This window comes from Erythranthe guttata, chromosome 13 (assembly GCF_056151865.1).
Source record: "Erythranthe guttata isolate IM_541 chromosome 13, IM_541, whole genome shotgun sequence".
NCBI classification, from domain to species: Eukaryota; Viridiplantae; Streptophyta; class Magnoliopsida; order Lamiales; family Phrymaceae; genus Erythranthe; species Erythranthe guttata.
In genome coordinates, this window is record NC_142545.1 from 17348205 (window position 1) to 17370050 (window position 21846).

A 21846-nucleotide genomic window follows, 5' to 3' on the forward strand; every position below is an offset into this window, starting at 1 on the left:
GGAAAAGAATTCCGAGTGATGACAAATTTACATATATAAGACGTAAAATAATCATAAAATCGACTCGATTAATGTAATTGATGGCGCATAATCTCCACCTTCAAAACCTTGCTTCGAACTCAACTCGCTCAGTTGCCGGATTTAGGGATGACGTCGAAGAACATATGCCTAGAAAAATGTTAAAAAGAGAGAGAACTTGAGATAGAGTGTAAAAAATGTACTCTTGACATTAATCATAAACCTAATAGGGGTTTTCATCTTTGTTTGTATAGAAAATAATACATGACTATTTCTTAATTTAAAATCGCTTCATAATCCCGATATTAACTTTAATTGATCAATCATTGATCATATTTTACATATTTTCCTTATTTACATACGAGAAATATGCTAGAATCTTTATCTTCAACGGTTATCTCTGCGCTGATCACATACTGTACCTTATTCATCTCCCTATGCGATCCATTATGTGTTAACGAGACATGCGCGAACTGCATGGCTATTTCTTTACCCCTAAGTCTTTCTTAACATCAGTCTCGTACACCCTTGTATTCACCTTCATTGAGCCTTGGTTTAATAAACTTTGATCCATGTCACTCATTGAGCTTCGGCCCAATAATTCCGAATATAGGGAGTTTGGCCCGAAGATACTGAACTGATCCCCATCAATAATTATATGTATTTTTTTTCCAATTTAGTATTTTTTTGTCAATGTTAGTGATGAAATAAGTCAGAAAAAAAGGCATATAATTATAATAATCCAATGATTATGCACATTGTAACTTCGTGTGCATAAAATGCCACATTCAAAGTTTTTATTTCAAGTCTTTGAGGCAGCTCAGTTCCATCATCAATTCGTTCACATTATTACATAAAATGTTTGAATATTTCAATTTGTTGAATTTTTTTTTAATTTAATTATTTTAAAAGTCACTTTCATTATTTAATGCCAATTTGAAAACCATTAAAGCCAGACTATTTAATATTTAGAAATAATCATCGTCACCTATTTAGAATATCTTATTATAATTAAGGAGCTTGTAATAATTCAATTATCAATTATCATTAATCATCAAGAAAAATATCTACTAATATCTAATCGAACTCGAACACGAAATTTTAAAATTTCGAGACGTTAACACTACTACGGTTACACCGAAATTCATACAAAATGAAAAATAAGAAGAATTACATTAAAAATAAAATAAAAATGGAGCCTTTGTTTGAGGTAATTAATGGTGTTTTAGGGCCCACCTTAATTTACTAATTTGTCAAGACAATGTTAATATCATTGACTAAATAATAAAAGAATTTTAATATGTACATGCACTCTCCACATGATTTATATATCCAAAACTAACAATCCAACCCATAATTGAATGCTAACCCATGTTGTCTTGATTGCACCTTCAAGGAACATTAACTAATTATCAAGTCAAACTATATATTATATATATATATATTTAAAAATTACTATATACTATCACCAAAATCAACCAAATTATACATAAAGTTTTTTAGGCTCTGTTTGTTTCAAAATTGCAATGGTTGTGTGTCAAAATTTCAACTTTCAAGAATGAAAGAGGATTTCTTCCTCTTGTTTTTTTTTTCTTTCAATTTTATCATTTATCAGTCTTGATTCGTTAAAGTAGAATTAATTGACAAGCATACAATCATGAGAAATATTTTAATTATTAAATTTCTTAACATGTGCGCAGAAATCCAAAATTAGTAAATAATTTGGTGAGAAGGAAATACGAATTTTGTCGAATTTTGGAAATATTGGGGGTGAGCCAAACAGGGCGTAAAGGGTCTCAACTAAAGTCCGGTAGTCATTAATGTAGAAAACAAAGGTTGATTAATGCATGTACTATAAAATAAGAAGCCAAAATGGATACACATTTGAATAAATTAATGAATAAATAAAAAATAAAAGCAGTCAATTAGCAGCATTAATGAGGTAATTAAAGGAGAAGCCAAAAGGTCTTTGTATTGTTCGTGGCATTAATTCACAGCTGTCCTTTAGTGTTGCATTTAATGCCACTCCCCAAACACCCCCCAATTCAATTTTCTTTCACATAATTAAATCACCCCAAATTAAATTATTAAATACAAAACAATAATTCAAATATATTACATTACATTTAAACAATAATATAAAAACCTCTTATTTTCTCATTCATTTAAACCCCAAGTTCTCTGTTCTCACTCGCTTCATTTCTCGCTCTTTCTCTCTCTACAATCTCTCTCTCTCTACAAGAAAAGAAGAAGGGATATATATTATTCGTGGTGGGATGGCGGCTGACGTCAGTTGTTTGGTCAGATTGATGAACGGCGGCGATGCAAAAGAATCGTCGTCGCCGGGGAAATCGACGGCGCCGATGACTAGGGATTTGCTTGCTGGGTATTGTACCCTAGATTCGAAGGAGTTGGACCTCGATTTGCAAGTTCCTTGTGGCTGGGAGAAACGCCTCGACCTAAAGGTACAATCTTTTTCCTCCATTTTTTTTCTTCTTTTGCTCTGTAATTTAATTTTCTGATCATGGTATCCTAATCCCATTTCAGCTGGCTAATTTTGTGTGTGTGTGTGTGTGTGTTTGTGTTTCTAAAGCAAAATAGTTTACTGTTGTATTCGATGGTTTATCGAGGTTTTTCTGCCATGCTTGGAACATGTTCGATGAATTGCCTATGCATACATGATACATACATATATCGAAACTTGTATCTATATTTGTTTGTCTAATTACTCATCTTGTTTGTCTGTAAAAAAGATAGTTTACTGTTGTATTCATGACTGGTTTATTGAGGTTTTTCTGCCATGATCGGAACGTGTTTGATGAATTGCTTATGCATAATGCATATATATATATATATATATATATATGTATATATATATATATATATGTATATATATATATATATATATACATATCCAAAATTAAATCTTTTCTCTGTTTATTTAATCACTCTTGGTTGAGAAAAAAGTTAACGGTGCAGTCAATACAAAACCTTTTTCTGAGTTCCTGCAGCTTACATCTGATTATATATTCTCTCTCTGATTCACACAGTCAGGAAAAGTATATCTGCAGAGATGCAACTCTTCATCAAACTCTGCCGAAAAGAACAGCAACAAAGCCGCCACCGCAGCCAAATTTCAAGACCTAAACTTCCCACCGGAGCCCAAACAAACCCTAAACCTCTTCGACGAAACTTCCTCCCGAGACTTAAAGCTCGTGTCCTTATTACCAACATCTAACTCTCCTTCCTACCAAAGCGTTTGCACGCTCGATAAAGTCAAATCCGCCCTCGAGAGAGCCGAGAAAGAAACCGTCGTCCGAAAACGCTCCATATCAATCTCGTCTAATAAGTCGTCGCCCCTTCGGTCAAACAACTCTACTTCCTCGTCGGTCAGAGACACCGATCTCGAACGTGTGTCCCACGAGGAGGAGAAGTCGTCTTCGGTGGGCCCGTTTGCGGCCGGTTGCCCTAGCTGCCTTTTGTACGTGCTGATATCGAAGAGCAACCCTAAGTGCCCTCGTTGCAGCTGTATCGTTCCGTTTCCTGTGGCGGCTAAAAAACCTCGGATCGACTTGAATATATCCATTTGAAAAGATCGGGAATCAGATATTAATTTATGGTTTTTTTTTTTCGATTTTGTAAAGATTTAGAGGATAGGTGCTATATGAGGTTATTAATTGAAGAAAATTGGTATATAAACGTGTTAAAGGTTTTGTTTTTGTGCTTCTTTATTGTAGTGTTAATTGTTAAGCATGCTTTGGTTTTATGTTTAGTGTTAGTTTATAGAAATTATAATTGGAGTGGAATTGATTAATTACTATCTACATATTGCGTAATTAACCTATGAATGGCTGGTGCAATAAAAAAAATCGAAAAAACGTGGCTCGTATACCATGAGGTGGTACTGTATTTGTACCGTATACCGTATATATGGGTGAACTTAATTAACTGAATTACCTAAAAGCTTGTTTCTTGATGAGCAGAAATTCTTGAAATCTTTAATTTTGAATAAATAAATTGGATTTATTGAAAGTTGAAAACCTTGAATTTCAATAAATGAGAAGAGGCGAATTAAGGCATGGCCAACTAGATTGCATTTAAATTTAGATGCACCTAACAAATAATAAATGAGAATTAAATAATTTTGAATATACTACACACAACTACTTTCTTTACTCAAATTAGTGTTTGATGTCAGCAGGTATTTATAATTTGGAGTTAATGCTTTTTATTTGGTTGAATGTGCTTTCTTGTTGGTTTTGGAGCCATTTAATATTCTCTGCCTGGAATTCAGGCTATGTATTTAATTAAGATTAATTTACATTTTTCGTGCAATTTACGGGTTATCACATATGTATTTTGAGTGACTGTAAATTCTTTCGATGTAAGAAAAATTCACTAATATACGTACACGTCAAATGATCATGTCTATATACGCATGCCACCATATATATATATATATATATATATATATATATATATATATATATATATGATGAATAATTGATTATCATTTATCACACACAATACATGCACAAGAAAATCATTATATTTATAATTAAGGACAGTTGCGAAATAATAAAAGCATTCACATTTGAATGAAAAAAAATTGAAAAGTCAGAGCATTGTATAATTCAGACAACTAATGCTAGTCGCCAAATTCAATTGCAGGGGTTCGTATTTTCCTTTAATTTATTATGCCTACAAGTTTGAGTTTTATATATAATAATGATATATATATATATATATAGACCAGTAACATAGTTTTATGAACTCATGAAATCATGTGATCAAATGACTGAGTTACGTTACCTAATTTGTTAACTGATCTGATACAAAAATAATTAATTTTTTTTTTATAACTAATTTTGCTCTTTATAATTGATGAGGTTTTATGAGGACATAAGAGACATTTAAAAGGCAATTTTGGGTTTTTCTCTGTTGAAATTGATAATTTTTATTTGCGTTTCTAATATGTGTGCATCTATCTTAGACGACATTTAAAAAAAAACAAATGAAGTATATCACTAGTGTATATAATAAACTTACACTCTCGTATAATAGCTTGCAAATCATACGAGAGACGTAAACCGCACTAGCTAGGCTAATCATGTGTGACTAGCTCGAGCTAGTCACCGTTAGCAAGAGAATTCGAACAATTGGATCAATCGACATAGACTTATTTACTTAAATAATTAAATTTAAGCATATCTGTATATTCTTAATTATTTCTCAAGAAATACATAATTATGTTTGCATGCATGGGCCATATATAATAGCCCTTCCTAGACGTAATTATTTAATTCCAAATAAATCGAATAAAAATAAAAATAAAATAAAATAAAAAATCCTGGAGAGGTTATAAATGCAACTGTGTCTGTGTGTTTGGGGGAGTAAAAAGTAATTTTAGCCCAAGGGCTCAGCAGAATAAATGATTGACAACAGTTATCACGTAAACTTCTTAAATGGCTTAATAAATTCGCCCCTGTCTCACTTTCATATATCGAACTTATTAATTATCACATTTACTCCTTTCATTCATTATCTATACCTAACTTATACATTTAATTTAATTTATTTTCTATTATATTCATAATTGCACACCTACCCTTTCAGATGTAACCAATATTTAATTTTTCATTTTTTCCTTACATCGTGTATTTTTAATAAAGAAATAAATAAAAATAATAAATAATTTAGTCAGTCAAGTAAATAATGATGACGTGGAATTAAATACTTGGTGGGGGTAAGGGTTGAGAAATGGCCATATTGCAGACTAAAATATCTTACTAGTACAATCCTATTTGAAGGTGAGCCCCTCTTTGCAAGAATTAATTGACGGTGAGCCCCTCTATTTAAGGCATTAATGATTTAATTCACCCATCAAGCAACCACAAATGAGGCATCCAATTAATTGCCTATTTATGAATAGGTCCCTCTCAATTTAGTAATCTGCAAACTCTGGCTAATCAGAGGTTTTCCATCATCACGCTGGGCCCTGTTATATCTGCTCCCATGCAATTTTCACCTTCTATTGTATTATTCATAAATAGAGGGGGTAAAAAAAAAAAGTAAGGGTAATTTACAATCTACCCCCTGAGGTAATGTCTATTTACGATAAAACCTCTTATTTGTCCATAATTATATTAACTCCCTACATTTTGTAAATTTTTTACATGAACACCCTTTTGTATGGAGGTGGGTGTAAGAAATTAACAAACTTCGGGGGGCTAGATGTAATTACTAAAAAAATATTTATTTATTTTTTAATTTTGATATAGAAAAAGGACATTTAAGAAAAACTTCTGCATCATGTTTTTATATCTATTTTTAAATTAAATTAATTATTAATAAAATAAAAATTTCACATACACAATATATAACACATATAAATTGGGCCTAGGCCCAGTTTATGAATATAGGGCTTAATGGATCAATATCTATTTTGGCAGGCCGAAAATACTGGCTTAAGCGACGTCGTTTTCCCCATCTGCAATCTTTTCCGAGGGTTTAGGGTTTATTCATTTGTTCTACGCGTTCCTTCGATTTTCTCTTAATACAGAATTTCCGTCTTCTTAGTCTGAATTATTAGCTAAGCGTCTAGGGTTTTTGATTTGCTCTCTGCTGCGTTCCTTCAATTTCCAGAAGTTGTGTTTTCCGGTGACTGGATTATTAGCTAACCACTAATGGGGAAGAAAAAGCAGAAAGTAGTGCTGCCGCCGGAGCTTCCGCCGGACGTTCCCGATGAAGACATTGAAGTTACAGCTGAGGACGTGCATTTCATCAACGAGAATTTGGATTACGCTAGCTACCTCTCCAATTTGGACACTAAGTCCATCACCAAGTACGTATTTAGTGTTGTTTCGTCAATTCTTACCCTTGATTAGACGATTTTCCTTTGTTTAATTTCTATTGATTTCTCGATTTTTTGAATAAAAATAAAAATTAGGCATGTTTCTCGAGTTGCTGATGTGAACGAGGGGGCTTTAGAATTATTATATGAGAAAAGGATGAGAAAAAAATTGGACAGCAAAGATAAAGAGCAGCCTGGAATGGAGGTTGATCCTGTCGATGCACTTCCAGTGAAAACCCCGCTCGGGAAGCTTTACTATAGAAGAGGCATTTTATTTTGTTTCATTTTTCAATTCAACTTTTGAATGTGTATGTATATTGTTCTTTTAGCCTACTTGAATGACAATCGGAAGTTGGTTATCTTCAGTGACAAAGGAGCCGAAAGAGGGTGAAGAGGAATCAAAAGAAGGTGATTCTATTACCAAGGGTCCTAGTTTTGTGAAATTGACGAAAACAGAGAAGCGATTAAATACTAAGAAATCGAGGAAAGAGGCAAAGAAACAAGCAAAGGAGGAAGAAGTGCTGCAAATACCTCAGGCTGAAGTTTTGGTTTGTGTTTCTTTTTCCAGCTGCTCCTTCTGGCTTTAGTGACACGTTTAATGTATTCTTAGTATCTTTTATGTTACAATGCGCACGAAGCGATAATATAAATGCATTGTAACACACTGTCTGCATTTTGATTGTCAAATTCCTTTATGTTGATACGTCTTGATCCTCTTGTGCATGTAAAATCAGTATCGTGGTCTAACGATGAGATAAATATATTCATAAATGCCACTTGCAATCCTTTCTGACAAGCATTTCCTTACATTACATTTGAGTGGATGAATTTGGTGCTAAGGATTTTAAGTTCGTAATAACAAATTCTTGGAGCTTTTTCGAATGGTTATGAGAATTTCTGCCTTGACATCATAGAGTCCTGATAATGTTTGGAAATCTTCTGTTTGGTTCATGTTTACCATAGCAGAATTTAAACTCTTTATGCTGCATTTTCTTATTCTCGAGTGCCACCATTAGATGGGATACTTCTCCATCCCGCCTTTCTCTGATTTGTTTTCATTTGTCCAACACATAATGCTTTGGTTATTTACTTCTATGACCAAGTGAGGGTATGGCTAGTGTATATTTTGTCCTGAGGCAAAACGCCATTTCATATTAATAATCGGTAGTAGTTATTAACAGAATTCATCATAATTTGTCCAATAAGTAAAGTCTTATGGTGTCCATTATGTACTTCTGTCCCTATATTTAGGATGAAGTGAAAAAAGATCTTACTGCTGAAGAAAACCGTGAGAGCAAGAAATATAAACTTGCAGCGTTAGGAACGTCACTACTAGCTGATCCTGAATCCAATATCAAGAATATAAAGGAGATGCTGGAGATTTCAAAAGATGAAGATAGTGAGATTGTGATGCTTGGACTCAAATCACTAGTGGCTGTTTTTAAAGACATAATTCCTGGGTGAGGAATTCACGTTATGAAAATATATACTATTTTTCTGTTTGCTTAATTTTGTTGCTAATCTATCTTTCTAATTGCCACTACAGCTACCGGATCAGGCTGCCCACGGAGAAAGAACAAGAGATGAAGGTTTCAAAGGATGTTAAGAAAATGCGATTTTTTGAGTCCACTCTGCTGTCTGCGTACAAGGTTTGATTTGAATCCTTTATTATTATTTTTGCCCATGATAGCACACTCGAGACACCAAATGTGAAAAAAAATAATTCACTAGCCACATAACAAAAATAAAAGGATAATCATGCTGACAGGAAATCTTTGTACCCCTGGCCAGGCATATGTTCAGAAATTGGTAGCTTTGCAACAACAGACTGTTTATAAGCGAGTAGCTGTCCGTTGCTTGTGTACATTGCTTGAAGCCTTGCCACACTTTAATTTTCGTGAGAGCTTGTTGGCCGCAGTTGTGAAAAATATAAGCTCCCAGGATGATGTTGTAAGGTAATTATTCATTTCTCCTTTAAATATTTTCTTTAGTTCTAGTGAATAAATTAAAGTATTATATAATTATATAACACCCACAGTGGTCTAAAGTATTGAAAACATGTCAAAAGTTTAGGTCTCAGTTTCTGCTTGTGCCTTTTGTTCAATGTTATCTTCTTTGTTCGCCAGTTGATGGTATTTACCTTTTCATTTACTGATTTAAGTGACTTTTGTTGTGGACTTTTGCATTTTATTTCACTAAAAACTAATGTTGGGGGTTTGTCACTTATCATCAGCTGCTACTAGAATATGCTGATCCATAAACTAGGAAAATGATTTTTGTATTGGTTCTGCCCCTGAATACTGTGTAAAAGCATCCCTTGCCAATGAATATTTCATCATCGGTTTCTGAAGATTATAGGCGATTCTGGTTTCCTATGGTTATTCCTCGTATTTTTATTGCGATGGATTGTTGCCTCCAAGAGCTTCCAAGTTCCTCTGCTTACTTTGTATAATGATCTCATTACTTGGTCGTTGACTTTGGCAGAAAATTTTGCTGCGCTACTATTAAGTCACTTTTCACTGACAATGGAAAACATGGAGGTGAGGCTACTGTGGAGGCTGTTAAAATGATTGCAGAACTTGTAAAAGCGTACAACTGCCAATTACATCCTGATTCTATTGAAGTAAGGATTCTCACTCTGTTTTTGGAATTTATGTTTCTATGCTTTAATATATGTTTTTAGACATTCATAATTGTATGCAGCCACCCTGGTTTTGTAGTTGAGACGAACATTTACAAACTAGACCAATGTACTTAAAAGCCAGTGGACTATCCCTTACTGCACCTTGATTCCAAATTTCAGATCATGCTTACCAATGGATGTCAAAGACGATAATCTTTTTCCACATGGATGTCTTCTCATTGTTGTTGTTCTCCAATAAGATTCTTTTGTTACATTTGTTGCTTTTCTATTTCTGAGAATCGATTGCATGGTAAAATTTTCTTAGGATAAGCATAAAGAAATATGATCACGGAGGAGAAAAACGCATGCCTATTCAATATTTTGCAGTGCCTAGAACGATTCCACTATAGCTATAGCTATGGCTGTTTTACTTGTGTGGTAGAGTCAGGTTGGATTACCCTACTATTTCGTTCTCTCTCAATGATGATATCACTACCCTATTACATCATTCTTTAAAAAGTTTCCTGCAATTTTGAAGAGGACCTTGAAAACTGGAAAGTTCAGTTATATGGATAATGCAATGGATGATCCCAAGAGCATAATATCTTTAACTATATGATTGAATCATATTTATTATTTACTATTTTGTACCTTGTCAATGATTGATTGCACTTCCCTCCTAGGTTTTCTTGTCTCTCTCCTTCGATGAAGATCTTGGAAGACCAGAAAAACCTGTTATGAATAAGAGAGGCCAAAACAATAAATCCAAGAAGAAAAAGGATGCAGATGATCAAAAGCAGATACTGGAAAATGAGAGAAAGAAAAATAGGAAAGAAATGTTGTCAAAGACCAGAGAGGAGGTATATATGCCATGTTCAGACTTCTATTACTTTAATATGGCCTGTTTGTTGCCATTACTTATATAGTTGGAGACTCTTGCAGGTAAAAGCGGACTTCAAAGCTGCTTCATTTGCTCAAGATACTCACGAGCGAAGAAGGATGCAGTCACAGACACTTTCAGCTGTATTTGAAACATTCTTCCGCATCTTAAAGCATGCTGTGGAGTCAACGTAAGTATACGAGTAACAGATTTCCAAATGATCGGTAGACCTGAATATGGAGCTTGCTCGTTTTCTCATTCATGTTGAGTTTGAAAATTAGTTTATTTTTTATTTTGATGGGTGACCATGCAAATGGTTTGAGAAGTTTTCTAAAAAATAGACACTTTTTTTTATATATCGACATCAATAAGAGTCAAATGCTGGTTGTGGGCCTTGTTTCTATTTGTAGGACGGTAGTTCTATACTTCTCTACTGTTAAACAAAATATATTTTTTTCTCACTTCTTTGTGAAGTTGAATCGCTTAAAACTGCATGGGGATATTCTACTAAACTATTTTTTTGTTAGAAACTAGGTTTGGTCTACTAAACTCTAGTTTCTGTTATCCTGGAATGACATGCCATAATAAGTTTACACAAAGTACTATTATGTGGACTGCCTTTCCAAAACGAGAACTGGCTTAAAATGTAGCTTATGTAATAAACAGCATCATATCCAAATTATGTTATACTATCATCTCAAAGGCGAGTTCTCATGTTTTTCATCTTTTGTTGCTCAGGTCAGAAGCCAGTTCTGTGCCTGGTACATCAGGAAGTCACCCCCTACTTGCTCCGTGTTTGAATGGAATAGGAAAATATTCCCATCTAATTGACATGGATTTCATGCCTGATCTCATGAACAGTCTGGGAAAACTTGCTGGAAATGGCAGCAAGTCATCCGAGAAATCTTGTCAATTAACAGTGTCCGAACGATTGCGCTGCTGCATTGTTGCTTTCAAAGTGATGAAAAGCAATCTAGATGCTTTGAATGTCGATTTACATGACTTCTTTGTCCAGTTCTACAATCTGATACTGGAGTACCGGCCAGGAAGGTAAATGCATTATTGTTCAAGTGTGTGATTTCTGTATTTACCTGCTGTTGCCATGTTCTACTTTGGCTCTCTCCGTTAAGAAAATTGAGCACGATTCAATATAACATACCTTTTGGCAGCCTGGCAAAGACTTATCTAATATCTGCCTGCAGGGATCAGGGAGATGTGTTAGCCGAAGCACTAAAGATAATGCTCTGTGATGATAGACAGCATGATATGCAAAGGGCTGCTGCCTTCATAAAACGATTGGCCTCGTTTTCATTATGCTTTGGTTCAGCCGAGTCCATGGCTGGTGAGTTTTCTCGACTTCGAATCATATAAAATCAAATGAAGTCTTTCTTCAATATTATGACTTTTCTTTTTTCTCTTCGACAAAATTCAGCATTAGTTACAGTGAAGCATCTTCTTCTGAAGAATCTGAAATGCCGTAACCTCTTAGAAAACGATGCCGGAGGTGGATCTGTTGCTGGTGCCATCGCCGTAAGTAACTTTTGTTTGTCTATCCTTCAATTCAGACTAAATTTTCAAAATTTGGGTTTTTGAATTATTCCAGTATACTTTCACTGAATGCAGAAATACCAACCCGATGCGATGGACCCTAACCGTAGTGGTGCACTAGCTTCAGTTCTTTGGGAGCTCAACCTCCTAAAGAAGCACTACCATCCAGCTGTATGTTCGATTGCTAATAGTATCTCAACAATGAACACTTCCAATAACCAGGTCTATCATTCCCATGTGTCCCCACTTCAAGCCTATACAGATTTATCACAGTTAGACAAGTCTTTTGCTCCTTCTAGTGATGTAAAGAAAGGAAATAACAAGAAAAGAAAGGGAAGCGACAATATGCCCGTTAAAGTTGTATCGGAGGCTGATTTGATCGATCAAATGGATGAGAATGTTGTTAGAAAAAAACTCGGTGAGCACTTCTTCTTGCTTCGTGATATTCAAGAGAATGAGAAATTGAGATCTGAGTTGGATCGGACAACATTGTCGTTGAACCTTTATGATCAATACAAAAAGCAAAAGAAGAGGAAGACGAGGTGAAAGATCAAAGGTACGTCGGATGAGTGTAAGCGTTTACACTTTTTTTCCCGCTCTTTTTCCTTTGTCCGGTTTTCCCACCTTTTGCAGTTTTGACTTTGGGCCACAAGTTCACGAGTCCTATTTATTTTTGTTCTGTAATGATTTGAACTGCATTGCATTCTTTTTTCATGGAACTGTGTCATACTTAAAGAACACGATAATTGAATAGCATGGAAACACGACTGTATGTTCTTATTGCGTTATACATATATGGTCGGGTGAAATTCACGCGTCTGGATCTATTCGCGTCTTTCTAATTGGTAGTTACATTTATGAACATATAGGATACATAACCAAGGTTTGTTCTATGCAACACAGTGAAATTGACCCGAGTTAATGTTCAATATTTATTTTACACTTGTTAACATATATAATAATATATATTCTTGTAACTGTGCATTATTTGATATTTATTTGCGTATGATTTACTTGTATGCCTCTATTACAATCCCATGTGGCTTGTGCGTTTATTAAGGAGAAGCATTTTGTTCACATTGGAAAATGGTCCTTCTAAGTATTAAATAAAAATAAATAAATGAAAAATCTTATCAACAAATCACAAACAAACACGTCCTTGCTACAGATTATGTGTTTGCATTTGTATAATGTTTGTTTGATTGTTTCGTTAGATTAATGATTAATTGTTGATAGTTGACACTAATTTATAGGCTTTAACTTGATTAAACTAAATAAAATAGTGAAGCTGGAAGACAAATCAGCACTTATTTATGTTGTCCCGATAAACTGCGGGGCCTGAAACACGACTTTGATATGACTTTTACGCGGGATTATTAAACAAATTCAACACCCATGATTAAATTCCAGGGAATTTCCTCCCCTCCATTCCTTCTTCAAATGATGATTTCTTTGTTTAATCTGATCGGTGGGGTGTTTATTTTATCATGAATTATTGCATTTTTATACCCTTCTACGAATATGTAATCGATACATTTAATTCGATTTTTGTAATACTAAGTACCAGTAATATTAGTTTAATAATTTTTTAATTATTTTGATTTTGATTAAACTTCACGTAAGTTTTTTTTTTTCCTGGGAGTTTTGAACATGGATAAAGTAAGGTATGGCCAAATTTAGGATGCATAAACATTCTTGGTAATAATAGTTGACTTGAACCAAATTCGCAGCCTTAATGATTAGTGGTGATTAGGAATGAAATTACTCTAATTACACTCTAAACACTCCAATAATTAGTAAAAGACATGTCACAAAAAAGTATGGATGAAGGCAGTTGTCAATTCGAGGTATCATTTTCAGTTGCAGGTAGGGTCATGATTAAAAACTACTAATAATTTTCAGGTTTCTTGTTTGATTAGCTATTAATCAAGTTATTAAGTACCCTAATTGATTAATGACAAATCAATGTCATGTGGGGTTATGGGCTACAAAGTAGGCTTCATATGCAGACGATTCTCTCCACCACTAGGGCATGTTATCAATAATATTTTCATGAAAATTACAACTTATCTAAACCTATTTATTTAAAAAAATAAATGATTTATTTAAAGCTAAAAAAACATCGAACATAAAATAATTTATCTCATTCGAGAAACAATTCATTACAGGAAGTGTTTGAGCAAATTCCATTACGTTGACTTGAATAGTCAAATGATGGAACTTAAACCTAAGTCAGCCTTTTTGAACTGAAAAACTGAAATCTATATATTATTACAATTATTATACATATATAATTATATATATAAGGGTTTGCAAGGAAGTCTCCATTCCTGTTTAGCATGTGACTGTCAGTGTGTACAAAAGAAAATAGCTAGAAAAACTATTATTAAGGTTGAAAATCAAATCAAGGACCTCAGACATTGATCAATATAATATCCATTTAAGCTTATTTAAGCTTCGTTTATTGGCATAACGAACCAAATTTGAATCGAGCTATAAGTAGATCGAGTTTCGTACAGCTCAACCGAAACTTTCTTGAATTTGCTTCAATTCATAACCGAATGATTGTCAATAGCTTCTCAAAACTCACAGCAAGTGCAACCACCTCAATAATTAATTTAATTTATTTGTTAATTAATGACGGTACTCTATCCATAATTAATACACGCCTTCACCTAATTGTAATGACTAATGATAATTAAGTTTAATACATATATATATACACACACAAGATAAAACAGAAATGTCCACATTGTTTTAGGTGGAGAAAATGAGGACCTTAACTTACGTCAATAGCTATATTTACTTAAAAATTAATTAGCAAGTTTTGTTAATTAATGTTAAATTTGACTTCGGGTCGTTTTTCTTTTTATCTAGTTGTACGGCCAACGGCCATCCCTAGTTACATATATTACATAACATTGATGTTGAAACGTTTTTACGCACTAAGATCACTTACTTCGATAATTTGAATTGAGTTCGAACATCTGAACTAACATTTTATAGGTTGAATCCGTCCCATGTATTTAATACCATATTGAAATCGAGTGATCATTAACCAACAATGGGGTTAAATAACAACCCGTTAAGCACACATACATATGGGTATGTGTGATTATGTGCAGATCTACGGTTAATAATTACCCGATGTAAAGAACTGGATATATCATAAAATTTCTCTCGGTACTTGCAGTACGAATTTTGACTAATAAAGGTTTCCAACCTAATTTGACTGAACTGCTTAAAACAGGATTACCGAATCTCAAGAACAATACCAATCAACCTTGCCAAACAGTCAAAATAATAATTAAAAATTAACACTAATTATTTTGGTAAGACGATGCAATTAGGCGTTAATTACTCCCCCCACACTAATCAATTGACAGCATATCCCAGAATCCGTACAAGATATGCATATCCAAAATATTCGATGATATAACGTGACAAAACTACCCCACCGAAGAGTCAATGAAATGACTATTACACCCCTCCGTTCCTAGGGAATCCTAAGCCGACGATTTCGGAAGGCACCATGAATCACGGGATTTGCAGCTGAAGCCGAGCCGATCGGCTTTCCCTATGTGTCAGCCTAGCTTTACCGTTCATTCCGTTACTTTCCGTTTTTTTTTTTTTTGTGTACGTGGACCGTACGATTGGAATACCCATTTTTGTGAATCCAACCAATTAACTTCCTCTCTACTTTTATTTGCACCTTTTCCTTTCACTCTTTATTATACTTTATTTATTAACTAGTATTTCACCCGTGCGTTGCACGGAGGTCAGTTTCAAAATGAGAAAAATAAATTTACGTAAACGACTATCTCTTTATAACAATACCAATTTAAGTAAAACAAAATGGAAGGAAATAAAATACATAAACTTTATCTCTTAATTTAGATTTAACATATGAAATAAAGTTAAATATTACAACTAAAAAAACATGAAGCGTGCAAAACACGATATCAAGATTAAGTGAAATCATTTAAAACATGTGGTATAACTCTATTTCTTGGATTGCAATCTACTACACCATGTGAATTTTCTGCAAGATTAAGTGAAATCATTTAAAACATATGGTATAACTCTATTTCTTGGATTGAAATCTACTACACCATGTGAATCTTCTGCAAAATAACTAAGGTATCAACAAACACAGTAGCATAGAAGTAACACAATAGTTATTCAAATAACCTGCAATTTTATCACTAACGACAATCAATTAGTGATGCACATTACTCAAACAACAATAAAACTTATAAATATTGCAAAAGAAATATGATGTATACGCCACTACCAGTACTGATACCAATGTGGATACCAATACCGATATCAATACTGATACCAATAATGTTACCAATAGTAATACTAATTCGATTAATACTAATACTAATACTAATACTAATACTAATACTTATACTAATATTAATACTAATACTAATACTTATACTAATACTTATACTAATACTAATAATAATACTAATATTAATACTAATAATAATACTAATACTAATACTAATACTAATACTAATACTAATACTAATACTAATACTAATAGTGATACTAATACTAATACTAATATTGGTAATAATACTGGTACTAATATTAATATTAATACAAATATTAATACTAATACTAATACTAATATTAATACCGATACTAATACTGATACTAATAATAATACTGATACTAATACTAATACTCATACTCGTACCAATACTAATACAAATACTAATATTCATATTGATACTAATACTAATACTAAGAATAAGACTAATATTGATACTAATACTAATAATAATATTGATACTTATATTGATAATTATAGTGATATTGATATTAATACTAATACTAATATTAATACTCATACTAATACTAATATTAATACTCATACTAATACTAATATTGGTACTAATACTGGTACTAATACTGGTACTAATATTAATATTAATACTAATATTAATACTAATACTAATATTGATACTAATACAAATATTAATAATAATTGATATTAATAATAATATTGATACTACTAATACTCATACTCATACTCGTACCAATACTAATACTAATTCTAATAATAAAACTAAAATTAATACTAATATTCATATTGAGACTAATACTAATACTAAGAATAAAACTAATACTGATACTAATACTAATAATAATATTGATACATACATTGATAATTACAGTGATATTGATACTAATATTAATACAAATACTAATACTAATACTAATACTAATACTAATACTAATACTAATACTAATACTAATACTAATACTAATACTAATACTAATACTAATACTAATACTAATACTAATATTAATACTAATACTAATACTAATATTGATACTGATACTAATATCGATACTCATATTGATATTCATAGTAATACTAATACTAATATTCATACTCTGATACTTATACTAATACTGATACTCATACTAATATGATATTCATACTCATACTGATACTCACAGTCATACTGATACTCGTACTAATACTGATACTAATATTGATATTGATACTGATACTAATACTGATACTGATACTGATAGTGATACTAATATCGATATTGATATTGATATTGATACTGATACTGATACTGATATTGATATTGATACAAATGTTGATACTGATACTGATACTAATACTAATACGGATACGAATACTTAAACTGAAACTGATATTGATACTGATACCGATACTGATAATGATAATGATACTGATATTGATACTGATACCGATACTGATAATGATAATGATAATGATATTGATATTGATACTAATATTAATACCGATACTGATATCGATACCGATGCCGATGCCGATGCTGATACCGATACTGATGCCGATACTAATGCCGATACCGAGAATGATATCGATACTGATATTGATATTGATACTGATATTTAGACTAATATTAATATTAATATTAATATTAATATTAATATTAATACTAATATTAAAACTAATATTAACAATAATATTAATACTAATACTATTACTAATACTAATATTAATACTAATACTATTACTAATACTATTACTAATACTAATACTAATATTAATACTAATACTAATACCAATCTTAATATTCATATTAATTTTAATACTAATATGTCAATATTGTTAATGTTAATGCTAATGTACATATTCTAATGCTAATACTAATTTTAATGTTAATGTTAATCTGGATTTGCTTTATGCTGGTTATAATTGTAATACTAATATTATCCAAATTTTATCCTATTCCTAATCCTATTCATAACACTAATCATGATTCTAATCTTAATCATAATTCTAATCCAAAACCTATTTCTAACATTAATTATAATCCTAATAATTTTATTACTAATAATACTAATGCTAATGCTAATGTTAATTCTAATTATAATTCTAATTTTAATTCTAACCATAATCCTAATCCTAATACTAATCATAATTATAATACGAATACATGTCACTAATTGTAGTACTAATCAATAATCATAATTTTAATTATAATTCAATTACTAATATTAATCATAATCATAATGATAATCCTAATCCTAATATTAATTATAATAATATATTAATCTGAATCCTAACTATAGTATTAATACTAATACTAAATCAAAGAATAATAATTATAATCATAATTCTAATGTTAATACTAATCACAATCCTAATTATGATTTTGCATCAATGTGTTTGCAATTATCTATTATTTTGTATAAAAACATTTTTTTCAATCTCGCAACTTTTATATCAAATTCCTTATGTGTGGTACCACAAACATCAAAAACACATATTAAATATATTAGAAATTAATATTTAATTATATTATCAAGCTGACATTAAAATTATTTAAAATTGTATAAGGGTATAAGCACACGTTAAAACGTGAAAAGAACGATAATCGTTGTTAATAGGATAAATTGCGAAACTCCTCATGAACTTAGGCTAAATTACGGAAAGTACCCCCAGTTTACGAAATCTTTTTTATTCCATGTAATATCCAAAAAACCTGACATTTCTGTTATCTTACTTTGTAAATACAAAATTAGCCTTAGGCGAGATAATAGTAATACTAAAAAGTTGTGAAGCGATGTTATTTAAGAAGATAAATATTTCGTGTAAAGTCCCACTCAGGGTAATTTTTGTCTTTAAAAAGTACCATAAACAAATGTCTTGTGCAGGGTAGAATCTGCATTTTTCGGGGAATATTTCACGTAATAAAAAAAAATTCCGTGAATAATCGTACCGTAAGGGGGTCGATGTAAGACGAAAACAAACATGAGGGAAATTTTGGTAATTACGAATATGATATTAAATAAGTAAAAAAGATAAACATTTTCTCTGGTCATGTTTATGTAAAATATATAATATCAAATAATTTATTCTGAAATATTTTTTTATATAAATCCAAGTTTATGAATTAAAATACAAAATTTTCGTAACACCATCAATCATACAATTATAATACGTGAAGATTTTAAATTGAATTTAAATAAATTTAAACTAAATTAATTACTATTAAAATTAAATTAAAATAAAGTTGATATATTTAGAGCATTTTATAAATGGTATGATATAAATATATAATAAAATAATTTAATATCTTTTTAATTTTGGAAAATGGTGACATGTTTTTTGATGATTTATTTTCACCAATCAATTCCCCACATGAGATGAAATTGAATACATGTCACCAATTGAAATCGACAAATGTCAATCAATTAGTTGCGGAATTCAACTTTTATATATTATATAGATAATATCAATATATAATGTTAAATTAGTAAAAAAATACATATTCTCTAGTCATGTTCATGTAAAATGTATAATATCAAATAACTTATTCTGCAATATTTTTTGTTAATAAATTCAAGTTTATGAATTAAAATTAAAGAAAAATCGTAACACCACCAATTATGCAATTATAATAAGAGAAGATTTTAAATCGAATTTAACTAAATACAAATTAAATTAGTTATAAAATTACATTAAAAAATAAATTTATTTAGGGTTTCCAAGAAAGTTGATATATTTAGAGCATCTTATAAATGGTAAGATATAAATATTAATAAAATAATTGAATATATTTAATTACCTTTAATTTTAGAAAATGATGACATGTTTTTTGATGATTTATTTACACCAATCAATTCGCCACTTGGGATGAAATTGAAGACATGTCATCAATTGAAATTGCCAAATGTCAATCAATTAGCTATGCAATTCAACTTTTATATATTATATAGATTAATATATACGGATTGGTATACGGTAGTATACCGTATACCGAATACGTATACAGGTAGTATATTCCTAGATCTCCTGGTTGCTTTTTGGTTGCTTTAATTAAATTCAAATCTGTCATATTAAATTTTCTCGCCGGAGATTTTAAATTAGAGATGTGTACGAATCTCAGAAGAATGTATGTATAATAAATATGAAGAGAAAAAGAGACATTAATTTAATTAAAAGTAGAGTGAAAAATCCAACTAAAAATACTTCTAATTCATTAATTAATTAATCCTTTTAAACAAAACCCTAAACACTTTTTTGCTTCTCCACTTTGTTTCATCACAAAGTGTTTAATTACAACCGAGAAGCACAAAAAAAGGAAAATAAAAAAAAAAAAGAAAAAAGAAAAAAAATATATAAATATTATCATCACCGGGAATCTTTTCGGTCATTTAAAAAAAAAAAGATACTCAAGACGGCGTCGTTTGGTGAGTACTACAACTCATCGGAGAGAGAGTCCAGAAGGTGAATCGACTCGCCGCCGCCGACGCGCAGCGCCTCCAGGACGCGCTCGAAGAGGAACACGTGGCAGGGGATCCGGAGCACGCCTTGCTGCTCGTAGCCGTACTCCGCCGCGGATTTGTTCAGCAGCTTCACAAAAATCGGGTGGTTCAACAGCTCGGCGCTGACGACGAACCTCTCCATCTCGTCTCCGACGTACACCGGCAGGTGGCCCTCCGGCACGCCGCCGGACCTCTTCCGGAACGACTCCGCTCGGTGTGCCAGCCTGGAATGAGATCTGAGCAAGCTGTACTGCGAGGAATCGGCAACTCTGGAGAATTTCCTCATCAACTTCTTCATGTTATATAATTTGCAATTGAGAAAATTGAAAATTGAAAATTGAAATCGATTATCGGAATAATGAAGTGAGAGAATTAGAGAGAGTTGTTCTTCTTCTTTCTTCTTATTTTCTAGTGAGAGAAAGTGTGGGAGGAGATGAGGAGAGAGAGAGAAGGGGGAGTGGGGGGGTTATAAATAAAGGAAAGAAAGGTGGGTACACAGTACAGAAGGGCGTACTTGGCAGGTACAATTATTGTTTGGTGTTGGAGTTTATATTAGTAATTAATTACAATTTCTCCTAATTAATTATACTTTCCTGCTTAATTTAATACGGCAAATAAATAAATAAAAATTAAAGCACCATTCTTGTGTGGGGGAGCAAAATTGGGTTTTTATTTTTGATTTTTTAAATAAAATAGCAAATCTTTTATGACGTCACACCTTTTGAGTGTGTGGAAACTATAAGCTACGGTTGCATTTGAATTTATTATATGAGTTATAAATAAAATGAATTGATTAATTAAAAAATATAATATGGTTGGGCAAGTTATTAATTTGGTAGAAGATAGTATAATTTCTTGGAGATTTCGTCGAAACTATAATTGGAGGAAGTCAATGGGCACTCTCTTTGAATGAAGTTACGAATCAAAGCATAAAAATGGTATCTTAGGTCAGAAAAGAAAGAGCCCATTTTGATTTGCTGGTAGAGAATTAAGTGGGTTACAAAATACAATGACATTTACTTCGTGACTAGTCTAACTAAAGATAGTACAGTACAAATTAATATAATTGGGATTGACAAAATTATATTAATTTAGTGAAATATTAAATTATCAAATTAATAATTTATA

At 31.7% G+C, this 21846-nt stretch overlaps 3 protein-coding genes across 3 annotated transcripts; 2 read left to right on the plus strand and 1 right to left on the minus strand.

Moving 5' to 3' along the window:
* The first annotated feature begins 2185 nt into the window (after window positions 1-2185).
* LOC105969207 (filamentous hemagglutinin transporter) lies at window positions 2186-3744 on the plus strand. The gene is made up of 2 exons (XM_012993958.2): window positions 2186-2483; window positions 3069-3744. Exons 1-2 carry the CDS (start codon window positions 2295-2297, stop codon window positions 3606-3608), a joined length of 729 nt encoding a protein of 242 aa, XP_012849412.2. The 5' UTR covers window positions 2186-2294; the 3' UTR covers window positions 3609-3744.
* A 2686-nt stretch (window positions 3745-6430) lies between these two features.
* LOC105968865 (binding protein) lies at window positions 6431-12731 on the plus strand. The gene is made up of 13 exons (XM_012993549.2): window positions 6431-6862; window positions 6968-7137; window positions 7238-7419; window positions 8123-8331; window positions 8418-8520; window positions 8663-8826; window positions 9356-9494; window positions 10178-10354; window positions 10437-10564; window positions 11113-11424; window positions 11577-11716; window positions 11807-11904; window positions 11998-12731. Exons 1-13 carry the CDS (start codon window positions 6705-6707, stop codon window positions 12466-12468), a joined length of 2451 nt encoding a protein of 816 aa, XP_012849003.2. The 5' UTR covers window positions 6431-6704; the 3' UTR covers window positions 12469-12731.
* Window positions 12732-20407: 7676 nt separating this feature from the next.
* LOC105968540 (auxin-responsive protein SAUR71-like) lies at window positions 20408-21236 on the minus strand. Its single transcript, XM_012993171.2, has one exon. The coding sequence runs from the start codon at window positions 21014-21016 to the stop codon at window positions 20651-20653; it is 366 nt and encodes a 121-aa protein (XP_012848625.2). The 5' UTR covers window positions 21017-21236; the 3' UTR covers window positions 20408-20650.
* Between the last annotated feature and the right edge of the window lie 610 nt (window positions 21237-21846).